At 46.9% G+C, this 18,074-nt stretch overlaps 1 protein-coding gene across 2 annotated transcripts in view; it reads left to right on the plus strand.

Moving 5' to 3' along the window:
- The window catches only part of LOC142592657 (uncharacterized), a 148,420-nt gene that overhangs the window by 73,453 nt on the left and 56,893 nt on the right, over nucleotides 1-18,074 (plus strand). For both annotated transcript variants that reach the window (XR_012830760.1, XM_075704224.1), the window contains exons 9-11: nucleotides 349-650; nucleotides 4,268-4,419; nucleotides 6,839-6,899. Coding sequence is in view for 1 of the 2 variants with exons in the window: in XM_075704224.1 (XP_075560339.1) it covers nucleotides 349-650; nucleotides 4,268-4,419; nucleotides 6,839-6,899 (515 nt within the window). In the remaining variant the exon portion in view is untranslated. The remainder of the gene's footprint in view (nucleotides 1-348; nucleotides 651-4,267; nucleotides 4,420-6,838; nucleotides 6,900-18,074) is intronic.

Genomic DNA, 18,074 nt, shown 5'->3' on the forward strand with positions numbered 1-18,074 from the left:
AAACTTAGTCCATTCCAGCGTTTTCATGGGAGACGAGCTGGCTAGTATTGCGGTGATGCTGCTGCAGTGGGCAGCTACATACTATTCTCAGTCGCGCACGCCTCGCGCATTTTTAGTAGCCGGAAGACGTATCATACGATCGCAGTTTGGTGACGTACTGAACGTTGATGCAGAAAAATTGTGTTTTTCGGGAACGTATGAACCAGTAAAAAATGAGAGTAACTCTATTGGGTCTTTTCTTGTGTTCTCGATTGTAAACGTTGGTGCTGGGAAAACTAACTTAGCAGAAATGTATCAACGAGGTTCTACTGTAATTGCTGTCACGTTAATAGTGACTGTCTCTTGTAGGGTTGAAAGCCGGACGCCCCCTCTTCCGCGAACGCATCGTGTGAGCAGCCAGTCACCGAGAACGGGAGAGCCCACTGTAGGTGAGCCGGTGGAGGCCGTTCGAGCAGGGCCGACTGAGCCGCCAACCGGAACCGAGCCTGAAGGGAGGGCGGCCGAGGACGAGTTGGAGGAGGCCATGCCCGTTGTTCCCGAGGCTGAGTTGCCCGCTGCTGCTAGCGCTCCTCTGGTCCAGCCAGATGTCGATGCTGCGGCACAGCCCGAGCGGGCACCGAGCCCTGCAGTGCCTCCTGCCCCGAGACCAAGTTAGTTCGCAAGCCATACAACATGGCACAGCATAATACGGCATTGACAGCGCAAATGCGGGACAAAAAATGAACTGCACAGAGTCAAGTGTTGTCCACTTCTTGTCTTTGCCTCGAGTGTTTGCCACATTATGTCATCGTACCAGCAAGCCCACCTATCAATCAGAATGTTGCCAGAATGTCGGAATGTTGGCCTGTGGCCAACATTCTAACAAGGGGGCTTGTGTTCACCAGGACGACAACTGCTTTTCTTGGCAAGGTGTCTAAAGCCCCCTCTCCCACAATTGGGTGAGGAACCTGAATGGGTATAGGCTGCGTGAGGGAAGTAGCTAGACCTCGATGTAACAAGTCTATAAAATCAGCAGTTCGCTTCGTTATATTGAGATGTTTTAGGCAAATAGTTGTACATTTACCGATGGCTTTTTCTTACACGGAAGGGGCCGCAAAATTTTCTGAATTATCTGACAATCAAAGAAAACATTTTAATCAGAAAACAATTTCATTTCGCTGAATCTGTTTCATGCCGTGGCGACGATATCTTCACATCAGCAGTACGAAGCAAAACCAGCCACGCGTTTAAGTTCATGTCTCCCCCACAGCTGATGGCGTCTGAGATATTATCAACACTACATGTGTGGGAGTCGGTCCATTATGCCATGCTGTCTCAGCTTGCCCAGACTTTGCGTTTGCGCTCAGCCAAGCCGACAGCGACATGCAGCCACGGCTGCGCTAGAAATGGAGACGCACGCGTGGTCGTGTTATTGTGAGCTCGCTCCCTACCCCCTTACCCCTTGCTCGCATGAGAAGATGTTGCTCCTGAAGCCACCATCCTTCTCGGCTCACTCATGCACGCTTTCACTCGTGCCTAGAGCTTTGAATGCATGGGGCACGATGAGGTCTTATTGTTCTTGTACTTTATGCAAAGCATGACACTGCTACGCGTTGACAGAGACTCTCGGTCTCGCGGCATTCGATTTGAAATATGCATTTGCAAGCAAGCTCACGTAATTATAAACCATTTTGCCATCTGCACCGCAGAAGTTTCCATTTATTGTCTCTGTATTCCTTCGCAGTAGCAGTGAAATTTTGTTATATTGAAATTGTGTACAATAGACTTCCGTTATGCAACACCTGTTAATTCCAATTTTTGGTTAACGTCACCCGACCAAAAATCCTGGCCGGCACCCATATAGCTTATTTTCATACTGAAATTAGCCTTCACCGGGTAATTCAAACTTGGCTAGCCGTAACATATGCACCCGACCCAATGGTGACCGCAGTTCGTGACTCCCCTAGCAGCAGCATCTGTATTGGCGGTGCTTGGGGCGCAGTGAATGCGTCGAACGCATGCCTCTCTCGTCGAGAACACCTATTTTTGGCCTGCCTGAGGAAGATTTTCAAACGAAAACAGTAGCTTATAAAGAATTAATTACAATGGGTTCCCCATTCTAACACATGCCTTTTTTGCAAGAAATTTCTTCCTTAAAGTACCTGCGTGGTGCTATCAGGTACGAAACCAAATCCACATGTGCGGAGTTTGTATGCTTTACCGCATGGCAGCATCGCGGCAACGCTAACATTAAAAACTGTTACGCTGAAGCTGACTTAAGGAATTTTTCTTTCTTTTTTTTTCTTTTTTTTTTTTTGCTACAAAATTTGGTGAACTTTCAATTTGTGCTTCTGCCTCGCCAGCCTGACAACTGCTGATGGAAGCGGGCGCCGGCCCACTGTGAGAGATAAAGGGAGCACAAGAAAGCGTTGAGGGAGAGAGAGAGAGAGAGAGAGGCTTGCTCGATACTGCGCCTGGCTCACCTTTTATATTGGGTGCCTTGTGTATCCGCGCACACGCTATTGTGTGCGGGAACGCGAGGCATGGGAACATCTCCAGTATAGACCAGCGGTGTGTAGTACCCTAGTTCAGCGCTTCAGAATCAGCTAATTAAGGCATTTCAAGACAAGGACATGTGCGTGCTTGCGAACCCGCAACTCGTGAAACATGTGAATCTTATACAAAAGTGCTACTAAATATTATTACTTTTTTTTTTTTTTGTTGGCAGGAGTGTCCGCTTTCAAGGGGTGCGCCTTATACAAGGGTGCGAATTGTACACAGGAGTATACGGTACACTTGAGTAGATGTTGGGAAAATCTGTGTCGCCAGAAGCTTTTGTTGGAACTTTGGGACTTCTTCGCCGCCTGTCTTTTAGGTTTTGTCTATCTCACTTATGTGATGCCTCTCCACAAGGAGAGTGGCTGCTTAGCTATTGCAGTGGTGGGAATGCTGCTGCAATTGCTCCGCTCTGCTACATTCCATTAAAGCTGCTACGCCCATGCTACAAATGAGACAAACTGCTCCAAAGCTGCTCCAGGACGAGCCGTGCTGTGTGATCTCGGAGGCCATGATGAAGAGTAGTTGCAGTCAGGCGGTCGCCTCCACCTTATGTAAAGAGTGCCGTTGCATCTCCTGTCATTCGTAAAACTAAATGAGCTAAAGAGGTCACTGAGCTCATCCAATCCAGTATGTGCTCACGCATGTTTGCGGTCAGCCATTAGAAAACTGTGCACCATATTCGCGGGTCATGCATAGTTTAGGATGAATACTGTCCGGTCTAGTATTGCACGCTCAGCCCATCGCGCGTTGTTGGCATGTCCCGCATTCATGCTTCACACCAGCGGCGTAGCCTGGGTAGGATAGGTGTTCCTCAACCGACAATGCACACTTCGCACGTTCAGTGCTGAGGCTGTGTTACGCTGCACTCGGGAAACTAAAGCATATCTTCGTGCATAATATTAGCTGCTTTGCTGTGTCAAGTTTATCTGTATGTTCTTGTAATGCAGTGGACTTATAGCTCGGCCATTTTACTAGCTAGACGTCGTAGGCCTAAAATGAAATTGCTCAAATGGCCTTCCTGTAAGCCATGTGACTGTATTGCTGCGAGTTTTTTATGCCTTTGTGTGGCTTGCTTTACTGCTGGAAGCACGCAGTATTTTCTTTCTAGAGCACGCTAGTTGGCTTAGAGTGGCCAAGGGGTGGTTGTAATTTGTGAGTGGTCACTTACGTGGATTACCTTCCTCGAGAATATTTGCAATGATGTGTGCCGGTACTGTGGAAACATTTCTGACTTGCAGGAATAATATCTGGCCGATAACCATTTGAAACCATCATTGTTGACGCCTACAAAATCTGCTCCAAATTGTAATTCTGCTCTAAATCATAATTTTTCCACCTACGAAATGTGCTACAAAAGGCACTTGGGTCGTTCCCACCAGTGCTGTTGCAGAAGCACAACCTACTAACGCAGTTTAATTGGTATATCCTTGTTAACGTGGTAATAGTACCCTCCTTTTTAGGTTTCCTCTAAAACACAATTTGCCTTCGAAAGGCAAGCCCTTATAGTCAAGCATGACATTAAGTCTGTCGGTCGTTGTGAAAGTGACCTGAATTGCGACAATGACCTTCAGAGACGTTCACCTCTGGCCATAAATGTTAACGAAGGATATATTTGTCTGGTGCATCTGTACAGATTCTTTTCAAGTTGGACAACGATTGCACTTGCCGCTGCATGTTTAGGCTGTCGCCTACTATAGAGAGTTGACGCATAACTTTGCCGTGCCTGCAGGGAGGCGCCGCGTTCCCGGGTCGCCACCATCTGGGGAGCCAGCACGTCGCCGCCGTCGCCGCTCTCGCGTCATCATCGATCAGGAGACGCAGATCGACATGGAGACTCTGCGGCAGAACATCCGTGACAGCAGTGCGGCGCCTCTTACGCGGGTGGGCAGCCACCATCATCATTCGGCCAGCTGTTAGACATTTGAAGAGAAAGGACTTGCTGGGGGCCTAGTCAATACGCATTTGTCGCAGTTAACGAGCGCAACAGACGGACACAGCATGTAATAAAAAAAACTTGCACAGGGCCGTGCCCCCATCTTTGCTTTCGTGCTATGTCTGGTTTTTTTGGGTTCACTAACTGTGTCACGTTTTGAGAAAAAGCCTTAGCCCTCGGGCAAGCTCTAACTTCCCCAATCAATTGCTTGCGGGACACAGATGCGATCACAGCTTATGTGAAGACCACAGACAATCAAATCAAAGAACTTAAAGGGGTCCTGAAGGGCTTGGTGCAAAAGCAGTCGTGGAATAGCGTATGGTTCTGGGAACACCTTGGCCAAATTTTGCAGTTGTGTGCGACATGTGGAGCTCGCAAGCAGAGCTCGAAGTCTCCTTTTTCTCAACTGCTGTCTTTTCAACATAAGCGTGCTCTTCACTATTTTCTGGACGCCTTATTTTGTAACATAACAGATTCCCATGCCTGGCTGCTAATGCCAGTAGGTGAGATCAATCGAGAAGGGTGTTTGGGTCATTGCGCTCCTTCCTACTGTTACCGTGTATATTTGTTGGTGCAGTTTAGTAAACACGCTCAAGTACGCGAAAATCTGCTTTTGAATTTCAAAAACAATGACTTACTTCCAGAAGAAGCTGACTATCCTCTGCTCATGCTTTGCTGTAGCCGCCCGTCTAGGAATGAAACTTTGCTTACCGTGCCTATTGGTGTTGCAGCTGTCGGGTCTTGCTCATTTTTACCAGTTTCGAGCACTCGACTAGCCTCGAACCATGCCCAACTTAAGGTCAGGCCACAGGAATGCTTGCCCAGTGCGTACTAACTCCTGACCGCTCCTGGTTAGATGCCTTGGCAGGCTTCGCTTCGCATTGAGCTATTGCTAGCGCTTCAAAATGCACAAGTAGGATGTGGCTATCTGCCCATCAATCCGGTACAGGACAAAGCTGGGCCGCACCACATAGCATGGCCAAACTAGAGATTTTGAGCGCGAACGCGCACTCGAGCCCTGTCGTGCACAAAGCAAACGCTGCGCATATGCGATATGCAGTTGCATGTAGCTGCCGTCTGCTGCGTAGCGTAGATACCGCGACCGCCATATGATGCCGAAACGAGTCAGCTGGTTGAGCGCACTGTGGCTTGCTGAAGACAACCGCATTTGGCGTGTGGTAGGCACCAAAATTGCATGTGCTGGCATCTACTAGAAAATGTAAAATCAAATTTGAACTGCGCGTCATGGTGATGTCCAGTAAGGCAGAGCGTTGTGGGGCCCCCCGACTCTGCCATAGCCTTCGCAGTGCAACTCATTGAAGAAGGAACGGAAACACCGTGAATGGTATTACATGCGACCCTTGATTGCCAATAACTTCGTTTCTGCTGAGCTCATTTAAGTACTTTTCTCACAGCAATGTATTTCTGAAATAGTCTATTTTATCTTCAAATGCATTTCTCGACTTAAGTAAGAAGTGGTTCAGGGCCCTTTTAATGTCCCGAAAATGCACAATGGTCTAAGCGGGATGCTGTAGTCGGGGGCTCCTGAATAATTTTGAGCACCTGGGATTCTTTCATGTGCATCCACGGTGCTTTACGCTAGTGTTTCAGAATTCTGCTATCAGAATGCTGCCATCGTGGCTGCGAGTTGAAGCCACGACCTAGTGCTTTGAAGTAGAATATTATAGTCAAAAAGTCACTGCGGCATGTTCGACATATACTATAAAGCCGAGGAAAGCACATGGGAGATTAACGGTGCTTTATTTTAATTTAAATGGGAATATAACGAGGCAACTCTCCTAGACTTTCATATAATTTTTTTCATTATTTCTGTGTTTCTTTGTGTTGTTAGTAAATAAAGATATAGTCTCTTGTTTCCTTTGCTTCTTTGCTGTTGATTGATACAATCTCGTTAGACCACCGCTGAACTTATTTTAATGGAATTTCATTAGGGTGAGAAAACGAAATTCTAGTAACTGTTGGAAGACGAGCATTTATTTAGGGCACCAAGATGTTTTTTTGTGATAGCAGTTGCCTTAGGTAGGTGAATTTCGTAAAATATCGGGGCACAAATTTCAGTTTCGTAGGTCTGCACTAAGAGCATTTCTGTAAACTGTATCTGTTCAATCGTTCAAGGCGTACATATGTTGTGTTAGTTCACAGCTTACGTGAAGATGGTATGTGCAATTTCTGTAAAGTCCTTTTCACAAATTATTGGTATAGTTATCAGCATGTTGCATAATACACTAACGTTGTTCGCTTTAGATTCCCCATTAGAAGCTTATGTAAGCATGCAAACTTTTCTTCGGTCGCAAACTCAATGCTCAATTTCTTTTTAATTTCACGTGTCGATGCTTGACGATGCAGGACATTGCGGTGCTGCCCACAGCGCAAGATGCAGAGACACTCTTCCGACAGCCCGGCCGTCGTACGTATGCGCACCAAGTGGTCAATGTAGTGAACATTTGCCTTTTGTCCATTGCTTTTTTCTTTTCAAATGACCTCTTCAGACTGCTGCAGTATCTTGTTCTTCCGAGTCTAACAAACTTTAACTAGATTTTGTCACCTCATCCTTGACATCACAGTTCTGAGATGTGCCTGTGTAATGCCCTACTGCATATTTCTGACCTAGTCTTTTTCGAAGCAGTGGCTGTTATTATTTTTTTTTTTACCTACAACCACTTCGAATGGTTTGACCATCTCTCGCAGAATATAGTATCACATACCCAGTGACCCAAGTTGTCTGCTATCTCGGGCCACTAGGTACCGACCGTATTTGCACGATTATAAGGAGACTCAAATGTAAGTCGACCCCCCCATATTGCGTGTGACAGGGAAAACAAAGAAGAGCATACCCGAGGGTGTATACCATAATGAAAACTTATTAATAGCTGGCATGGTCACTGGACTACTTGTCTTCACTTCGTCCTCACTAATGCTGCCATCATCATTGCTGCTAAGGTCCCACAGTGTGTCGTCATCCAGCGCAATTCCACATTTGGCAAACGACCGCACCATGACATATTGTGGAGCAGCAGCCCATGCCGAATGCACCCAACCACACGCACCCGTCAGGGAGGCTCTTTTGGCAGGTCCGGTTGGCGTAAGTGCACGGGTCTTCTACCGCCAGCCACTCGTACTCGCGGTGGAGCAGGTTCTTAAAAGGCGAAGATCCGGGATTGTTTCGTGACTGTGTTGCACTTCACTGGCAGGGACAGGTCGCGCATTTTAGTGACGTATGCCGCAAGCTTGGCCTACAGCTCTGGAAAGCATCCCGACTTCGGCCCGTGGGAAATTCTTCGCTTGCCGTTGCAAGGGAAACGTTTGCTTTGCTGCAGTCGCCACTCTCGCACCACCCGTTCAGAAACATCGAACTTGCAGCCTGCTGCGCAGTGATTTGTTTCTTTGGCGTAAAGGATGGCAGCCCTCTTGAACGGTGCAATGAACGAGCGCCAAATGTTTAGTGGGCCTGGAGCACTTGTGACGACCGAGGAAGCACGGAAGTAGCACGTAGCAGGCAGTCAAGTCGAACGCGTGAAACTAAGAGCTACAGGGAGAGAAACACATGAGCGATGTCTTCTCTTCCATGAACTATCGTCCACTGTTGACACCTCCCATGAGTGTTGTGTGCACTGTAAAACTAAAAAAATGTTGAAAAGCCCTTCTGAAAGGCGAACAAACGCATGGGATAGCGAAATGATATGGGTAGGGCCATAGAGCAAACATAAAATTGTGACTATCTTGTAGCTTCCCTGATATCTCGTTGGTCTCGCTTTTTTCGCAGTGCCATGTTTTGGTTTCAATTGTAATTCAGATTTTCAAATTTAAAAAAAATTGGTCGACTTACAATCGTGTAAATATGGTATGCACTGGTCTTGCCGAGCGGACAGCGTGGACCATGCGGTATGTGCCCGAATAGACTGCTGGCCGGCCCACTAAACAACTTAGATCGATGGGTGTCTGCCCAAACAGACAACTTCTTTACTGCATATGTGATAATATGTGAGTGCCCACTTTTGGCCAATCTCCCAGAACGGATGTGCCAAGGTGGCAGAAGGGGTTCCACAAGGTGACATGTGGGTGCTGTGTTGATACAAGAAGATGTACGGTGTTGTGATATTATTCGTCATCACGGTTGGCATCGTGGTTGCCCATAAGGCTTTGTGGTTCGCGGATGCCATGGGGATATGCAGCAGCTTATACAAGAAAGCTGTTGCTGACTTTGACAATCATCATTAACGGTTTCCGCGGCTCTTGTGTCATAGCAATAGCACATACAAAAGAAATGTGGTATGGGATCAAAAAACGCTGACTTTCAACTATTACATAAGTTTAGTGAATCCTCTTTCTCAGTTTTTAATTAGTGCAATGTGCGAAGCAGTCGTCATTCTTTATTTATTTTTTTCTCTCACCTCTTTATTGTTCCTCAATTTTCATTTTTCTGTTCTAGATTAACCTAGTAGTGTCATGACGCCATTTATTTCGTGGATTAGAACAAATTGTAGGCATACATAACACATAGTCCACCATACTAGCTGGCTGCATAGCTGTATCAGCATGGAATCGAGGTTGATGTCAGTTAAGTGGAGCCCCGTTCACATGTTTTGAAAGGGACTGTGGAAAAAAAAAGTACCAGCCGGGGAAATGTAACCATGAGGAAGATCGCAAATCACCGCAGCACAACTACAGAAACAGTCTGAGTGGCTGCCAGAGCAGTTATTAGATGTCTCTGTGCTCGTGCTGTGAGCAGGAATGGCACGTATGCACGCATACGTGCCTACACGCATACACGCATACATGCATAATTAAGGGACACGTACGGTGTTCCATGACGGTGGCCCCTACCGCAGTATCTTGTTCACCACATAACACAGTTCTATTGTGCTGAAGCTGACTTACGAGAACCAGCAATTGTGAAAGACAAGACCCTTGCAGGCCCCAAATTAAATGTAGCCCTTGCCAGAATTGGTCAAGTGTATGTGGTTCCCAGTAGGTTTTAATCAATGCGCACTTTTTCAGATGCTTCGCCAACTGCCCTTTGCATTCTTTCTCCCAAATGTTTGTGCGGCGCCTGCTTGTGCAACTTTGTTGGTTTATCGCAAACTTCGGTCGCCTGTTGCAACGAATCGGTTTCTTGTTGCAACATGAAAGAGTCGATTTCTTCCTGCACCATTATACTTATGTGGCGGCCACTTTCACTTGCAATCTAAGATGTGGGAACATTACAGATGGGTGCTGCGTCAAATGGGAAGATAATGCATAGGAGCCAATGGGACTTGGGTCGGGACCACGAAAACACTTCGTTGAAGCCGGGAAAATGCAACGCCGAGGAACGTGTCAGCAAAGTTCCACTGTAATTGTTACAAAAGCGTCTGCAACAGCAAACCGAAATCCATATGTCTGTCGTCACGACTAGAGGTGGGCAAATGCCCTCATTTTTGGTCTTCTACCGCTCCACCTCACAACGCAAGTTGAGCCCTCCCCTCACCCTCACGTTGTAAAGGCTACCGTTCTTCTCTTAGCCTCAGTTTGCTACAGTTTCGAATAAACCATTTTCTCGTCCCATGAGCTTAGTTTACAAATACAACTGCCTGCCATGCCATTCCGATTCTCAAAGCGTATCACACTGCTTTGCTTATAGGGAGACTGAATAAACCTAAAGAATAAGCCGTCAACAATGCTCTCGAAGTGACCACTGCACTATTTAACGTGGGAGTCAAATGGTGTACCTAGGCACAGTCTGCCATTTTTACAGTCACTAGGGTGCGCTGCGTATTGTAATTCTTAGCTGCATGCAACCGTAATCTAGGATGTCCTTGTGACAGCCTTGGACAGTCATGTTTCATTGCCAGATGCACTGGAGAATAAACATTGGTTACTACACGAATGTGGAGATTGCGCTGAGATTTTACTACATGCAAACACTTCTCAAAACATGGTGTGTCCAAACACACTTGTTGCCTATGAAGCAAGGGCACTGTTTAGCACAGATAAGAATGTGCTAACTACTGGTTCTGTACAGTAGTACTTAGTGTCAAAGGTAGGATAAAAAAACAAAACACACTTTGCTCTATGACGCTACTAATGGAATAAAAATAGGGTCCGGGTTTAGAGAGTTCGTTTGTCTAAGGGTCGTTTGCAATTTTGCAACAATGGCTATCACTTCATATGGCCTCGCTCACTATCATATTTTTTCATCCGTTCAGGCACCCACAAATAATGTGCGTGCTCGGAAGTTTTGGAATGTAAGTAAATACAGCATGCAGATCAATGCCGAGAACTCATAATCACTTCCAGCCTGAACTTCCCACTTTTGTTTGTGCATTCAAGTATCATGCAAGAGCAACTTGCTACTGTAATATTCCGAGTAATTGAAGCCACCTGAAATTCAAGAAAATGTTGGGTGGGCCATGTCTCGGGGACCAAACTAGAAAAAGTGGGAAAAGGTAGAAAAAATTTGGAGGATGCTTAAGCTTCTCCTTTAATAAGAGTGTAATGTGATAGCATTCAGAGATTCCTGACTACTTCTTGCGCTTCCCGGCAACTGCAGCGTATATAACCATAATGTTTACTGGGAAACGCTCGTGACAAAGGCTATGCACGAAGGCGGGCTTTCTGATCAAAACGCGTCCCCTTGCAGGGATCACGATGCGGTGGAGGCGAGCGCCATCTGGAAGTATTTCAAGGAAGCGGGCGCGCCGCCCTTTGAACTCTGACATATTTACACGCTGATGTCCGCAAATAGCAGATGCCATCTCTGGTCTGTGCATTGTGAAAACGCTGGAAAAGGGGTTTGTTTGGGTTTTCGCGTAACAGAATTATCTTTTCTCATATATTCACATTACAATCTGAAAGCTATCATGTCTGTAGGTTGCATGTAAGTCGTAGCTTGTGATTTTTCTACGTATTTTAGCTTGAGAAATTAAATTAGTTCAGTGAATTCCTTGCGTCTTATGAATGGCCTGGGTATGCCTGGCTCGAAGATCATTTTGCCGAAATGATGTCCGACGCCGGATGCCGGATTTTATGCCACGCAGGCTCCTTAACGCTGTCATGTTAATGTCCTTTGTTTTTTTATTGCATCCAGCGTGGCTTGAGGAGAAAAACGCTAAATTTTTATCCCGGATGTTATCTCTGCAGCATTGCAAAAGGAAGAAGGAATGCACCCAAGTTACAATCTAACGAAGTAAGGAGTGCCAAAAGCAAATAAAGAAGCAAACAAAACTGGCGTGCGTGCGTGCAATCTGCACGCAGTGGTGGCCGGCTGGATGTCTGGGCGGAGTGGATGACACACCGCTCGACCTAACCGAACGTGACAAACCACGAAAGCCTTTCGTGGAAGAACTGGAAGAGAATGTTTGGGTTTGGTGTCCGAGAAAACATCTATTCACCTGTCGTCCTCATCAAAACCATCGAAGGAAACATTGCTTTCCGAATCAAAAAGAATGCTGACGGTTTCGTTCTCTGACCCCTCTTGGTGTTCGTGTTCCAGCGCTGAAGCTGGAGCCTGGACCACGTCTTCGGAAACTGCAGCCTAAATCTGCAGCCACAATCCTGCAGCCCATACCAGGCTGCAGGATTGACCTGCATTAGCCTGGTATGGACATGACATCAGTGCCCACCTCGTTTAGGGCTTTCTGGGCACCTTCAGACTTGTGAATGAGTGCCTGGCCCAGCACAAGAAGGTCTTGGACGTCGTCCTTGTTCAGCCCCAGACTCGTGTGACACATTGGGCCAGCGCCAGCACGGGAAAAGTCATTCAGCCGGTTTTCAAGCATGTCACTCGTACGTTTGCTGCAATTGGTATAATTGTCGATTAGGAATTGCAGACAGCCTAGGTGCGTGAACGAAACAGTTTGTTGCTATCTCCTATTTTATTTTTATTTTTTCCTCGGGGCAACGTTTGGGACGGTATTTTTTGCAAATTGTGAGGCCCATGGGTTACAGTTTCTAGGGGTTGGTGATGATTCGGTGGTTTTGTCATAATCAATGTTTTGCCTAAAGGAGGGGTTGGTGATCACCCGGGATATTACGATATATTCATTCAGTGCAGCATGGCTGAGAGAAGCACACATAGGCACTACAGTAGAACCCCGCTGTTACGTTCCTCACTGCTGCGTTTTCCCGGCTGCTACGTCGTTTTCATCCGGTCCCGGCATAGCTTCCATAGGATCCAATGTATAAGGAACCCTGCTGTTACGTCGTAGCTGTGAAAACGTTCCCGCATGATACGTCGCAACTTAGCCCCCCGAACCCGCCTGGGCTAAAGTAGGCAACGCGCTCCAACCGCCATTTTGGCTTTTGACGAGTTTTGGCCGGGCTTGGCTATGGAACTGGCTGCAAGAAGCCGCACGCCAGTTCGAGAGGCCGCCATCGAATTGGCGTGCGGCTTCTTGCAGCCAGCTCCATAGCCAAGCCCGGCCAAAACTCGCCAAAAGCCAAAATGGCGGTCACATACGACGACTACATCGCCGTGGATGTTGTTGTCGGGACGTCAGAGTGTCAGAGCATCGCCGAGATCGATGGGATCTCGGTCGCGAGTGAAGTCGCAGACTGCGATGCACGAGCCGCATGATGCCGGGGAGTTGCCAAATCGTAGCTTTCGAAAAGCCGTTGCGGCTCTGGACCTCCTCCGCAGGTACGTCGCACCTCACAGCGACGCTGACAGCAATGCGGCCTTCCAGGCTATTGAGAAACGTGTGGTGATTTCTAGCGAGCGAAAGAAACGGCAAGCCACAATTCTGGACTTTTTTTTAGGTCCTAAGCGCACTCTGTGGAAATAAATTGTCTATAGTTGAAGCTGCACTTTTTTTCATTCATTTTCGGAGCTTTCCTCACTGTTGCGTTTTCCCGGCTGTTACGTTTTTTTTTCCCGGTCCGGTGAAAAACGTATGAACGGGGTTCCACTGTATCTTGACATGTAGGATGGGCAACTGTGAAAAACTACCAGTTAGCAAAGTTAGATTTACTCATTGAATTGGCAAGAATATTTATTGAATATATACATTTGCTGTACATCACAATATGATCTGCGAACACTATTCCTTATTAGGTATGTTTTATACTATTCAAGTTTCAATCATAAAATAGTAGTAGCAGCTCGAGCATGCTTCACTTGTTGATTTTGTGAAACTGGTTCAAGCAGTACTCCCATACGTGAGCATTGAGCTACTTCATCGACCTTCACGCATGACCTGCACACCCTTTGCAGAGCTCCCACAGTTGAGAACAGTCTCTTGGTGTCGGGGGATTACAAGAGTTTGAAAGAAACCGAACACCTTGCCCTTAGCTCCATGGCGAAATCTTTCTTCACCCTACCATCATCATTAGGGGCCTCTTCTTCGACAGACGGCGGTTCGTTCAGATAAACGTCAACTGTGGTCTGTCCGATTTCCAAACCCAAATGTACCTGAATTTTTTAGCTATAGCTTGTGGCACTGTTCATTTAAAAACAGCTGTTTATTTGCGATTTAAAAACGGCTATTTATTTGCGAATTGTGAAAGGAAAAAGAATTGGTTCATCCCGCTTTGGAAGAATTCGCCATAGCGCAAAAGTGGAACATGTATTCTAAGAAGCAGCCTAATTGCACATTCACGAATAGTTCATAGATGAGCGTAGTCTATTATTAATTGCAGATTCACTCGAAGAGTGAAGCAAAGACAGCAATAGCAATCACGCAAGGCCAGTGGTGCTGCACAATGCACGCAGCACCTTGGAGTCTACTAGGTGTGGGTGATATCACAAAATTGCATCATTAGAACTCTGGCGGCATCATATACACTCACTGAAACCCATGTGCAAAGGCGAGCAAGTCTCTTAGAAGCACTATCATAGTTGTCCAAGCTGGTGGGCGGTTTTCTACATACTGTATTTACAGCAAAACCTCGTTAATTCGAAGTCATCGGGACCAAAAAAAAATCTTCAAATTAAGTGGGTTTTCGAATTAACCGAACACTCAAAGAAATGCAGCCCAGGCAAAAAATTTTGCTGCAGGAATGCGCTACCTTTATTTGGCAATCTTTGGATTACATAAAGTAATCAGAGATGCTAGTTTGCCGCGCCCTGTAGTTCGAGGCTCCAAGGGTCATGTTTTTTGTTGGCCAGCTACGTGCAGCATTTCAGAATTTCCACCGTGGCACTCAACAAAACTGTGGATAACATTCAGCGATCCGATAACTTCCCCGAGAACGGGTGCTTGGGAGGGCTCATTAGCGTTGTTGTCGTCGTTGCTGTCATCGCATGTGGTCACATCATCGGTACCTTCACTCTCCAATTCTGAGTAGCAGGTTTGTAGATCATTTTCAGAGTTCAGATATTCTGCGAAGCCAACTGCACCAGATTTGCTATCTTCTGCGCAGAGTGCGTTGATGCAGTCGCAATACTCGGCTCCTTCTTCATCAAGTGCACATGAATAGCCAGCATCAGCATCGATGGTGCTTTGCTTAGAGAAGCCAGTGTGTTGAAAACACCTCCACTTGCTTCCACGCATACACAATAAGACGTGGCCCCGAGGAGGTCGATGGAGTGCTCCTTGCCGTTGTCGTAGCAAAGGAGAATGCGCTTGAGCAGGTGGTGGCGGTAAACTTTCCTCGTGTGGTGAATGACGCCTTAGTCCATTGACTGCGAGGTCGACGGGATGTTTGGAGAAAAAAATACCATCCCGATAGCTTTCACGTGTGGGATGTCGCCATGCGCCGGGCAATTATCAACAACAAAGAGTATATTCTTGCCTGTAGCTGCGAACTTGTGGTCAAGCTGCCGAACGTAATCTTCAAATATTGCACCTGTGACCCAGGATTTCTTGTTGTGCCGGTATATAAGCTCATCCTCTGGCAGCAGCCGTGCAGCCGTGCAGCTTGTGTTTCCTGCACATGTTCACACCGAACAGAACGGTAATTCTTTCCTTGCCCTGCTTTTGACCCTTGACTGCGGTGTCCTTTGCTGCGAACGTTTTTGTGGGCAGCATATTGTAAAAAAGGGCTGCCTCGTCAAACTTGTACGCATCGTCTGCACCGTACTCACTAAGCAACAGAGCCAACATGTGTTTCCAATCGTCGACGACACTCTCGTTTGCACTGCAACTCTCGCCACAAACGGCTACAAAGGTCAAATTATTGCACTCTTTAAAATGGCTGAACCATCCATTGCTACACTTCAACTCTTCGTGCCGAGGTTGTAGACAAGCCAAGTCGTTGGCCTTCTCCCGCAGTATTGTTCCATTGACAGGAAGGCTGCGTTTGCTTTCTGCAGCCAGCGAAGTAAAGCTGATTCCACATCTTGGTATGTTGGAGCCCATACTTGCAACCGCTTCAAAGAATATGTCTTGCTGTAGGCCTCCAGTACCTTCGACTTGTTCTTCAATTTTGTGGACAACGTCAAGAGGGGCACGCTGTGCCTTTCAGCCAACTCGGTCTTGGAATACGTGTTCTTACCCGCTTCTTGGATCAAGTAGAACTTCTGCTGCAGCGTTAAAGTCTTATACTTTTGGATCTTTGCTCACTGGCACTTCTGCACAGTTCGGTGAAAAAGAAAAAAGAACACCACGCTAGCTGCAACACCCCTAACCACTGCACACAAAGAAACGGCACAGACCGGCGTTGCGCGCACACATGTCGCCACAGGCGCGGAGAGAGAAAAGGCGAATGGCAGCCAGGGGCAGTGGCACGGGACACGCGCTGACGCTGCGACCGCTGCAAGTGCGAGGAGCATGCGCAGTGGGTGACGAGAGCACATGACAGAAACCGGTATACCTGCTGCGTTGCAGTGAAACATGCCTTCTCCTCTGGAGGCGCGCATTTCGATGATGCGTGGGGCGTACCGGGGACAGATTTTTGTGCCAGTAGTACTACGGGTCGGGTGCTTCATCTATGAGTAATCGCGATTGCTATGTGGTGTCACCTCGTGGCTCTGAATGGCCATCGTTTCGTCAGGTTTGCGGTGAAATGGGGATCGGGAATTGCCGCATAGCACCCCAAATCTTCAAATTAACCGAGTTGACCTAGGCCGCCGGTTCGAATTCATCACCATCAGTCTGGTTACGCCCACTGCAGGGCAAAGGCCTCTCCCATACTTCAACAACCCCAGTCATGTACTAATTGTGGCCATGTCCCTGCAAACTTCTTAATCTCATCCGCCCACCTAACTTTCTGCCGCCCCCTGCTATGCTTCCCTTCACTTGGAATCCAGTCCGTAACCCTTAATGACCATCGGTTACCTTCCCTTCTCATTACATGTCCTGCCCATGCCTATTTCTTTTTCTTGATTTCAACTAAGATGTCATTAACTCGCGTCTGTTCTCTCACCCGGTTCGAATTATCCGGTCAAATTTACATTGGAAAATACAAGACCGGAGAAAACCTTCTAATTAACCGAGTTCAAATTAACAAGGTTTTACAGTAAGCGTTACGGCTTACGGGTAATATGTGGACTGGTGTTTTCTTCTTTCTTCTGGTCTTTTTTATAACACTTGTTCCCACATTGAAGTCATAACAGCGAGCATGTCGGCAGTCACCAGCATAAGCTTTCGTGGCTTCCTTTCTCTTGGTGTCACTTACCACTGGTGTTGTGCTGTTGCTATGGTGGCAGCATACCTGGGAGCAGACTTTTTTATGTCTGTGGTGCAAAATTAAGGCGGGCAGTTCTGTAGCAAGATGTTTTTCTTCAAGGTGGGATCTCTGGATTATCTTGAACAATGGTTTTTATGAACCACTCTACGGTTCCATTTGTTTGGGGCCAGTATGGCATTATTTTGCATTTATGGAAATTCAGCTCTGTTGCCAGAGAGACCGTGTTCCTGCTGTCGAAGGGTGGTCCATTGTCAGACTTCATAGCGCCTGGTATACCGAAAAGGGCAAACAAACCTCTTGTGGATTTTTGGTGCAACTTGCTCTAAAGGTGTCAACTGAACCAACTCTACGACTGGGAAGCGCGAGTGTTCATGTGTCAATGTTTCAGTCGGGCAAACATTGTCAAGTCAATGTTTGCCCGACTGAAAGGGCCATTTAGGTCGATAGCGACTTCTGCTGTGAAAGGGGGTTCATGGTGAGTGGCTCCTGGTGAGATTTTAATGTCAAAGCATTATACGGCTCATGAGGAAGAAAATTCGGCATTGGCACTGTTAGTGTGACCACACCACAGTCCAAAAATGCTTTGAACTCTTGACCTTTGGTGGAAGTCGAACCCACGAACTTTGGTGTTAATTGAGATGAAGTTAACTAAGTCACTGTTAATTAACATAGAGTTAAGGCACTCAAAGCCACAGCCTTTGATAGGATTCGAACCCACGACCTTTCATTGTGTGCACCTTGTGATGAACACCGTTGGTCATGTCGCAGCGCTTCTGCTGACGTGGCCACTCGAGTCGCGTGACTCCATCATTGGCTTGACTGGACGTCGCTGCAATGCTTTGACATTCATCCACGTAAGGATGACAAAGTGCCCCTTGAATTTATTTTGTTACAGGCTTGGGATGGAATACATGCTTGGACCATCTTGGCATACAATGCGCTTCCATTTGCACGAACCAAAGTTTGGTGTGCGGCAGTTTGGTTTTCACGATACCCTGGTGACCAATGTGCGCTAGATGGACAGCCAGCAATTAAG

This window comes from Dermacentor variabilis, chromosome 9, assembly GCF_050947875.1.
Source record: "Dermacentor variabilis isolate Ectoservices chromosome 9, ASM5094787v1, whole genome shotgun sequence".
NCBI lineage: Eukaryota > Metazoa > Arthropoda > Arachnida > Ixodida > Ixodidae > Dermacentor > Dermacentor variabilis.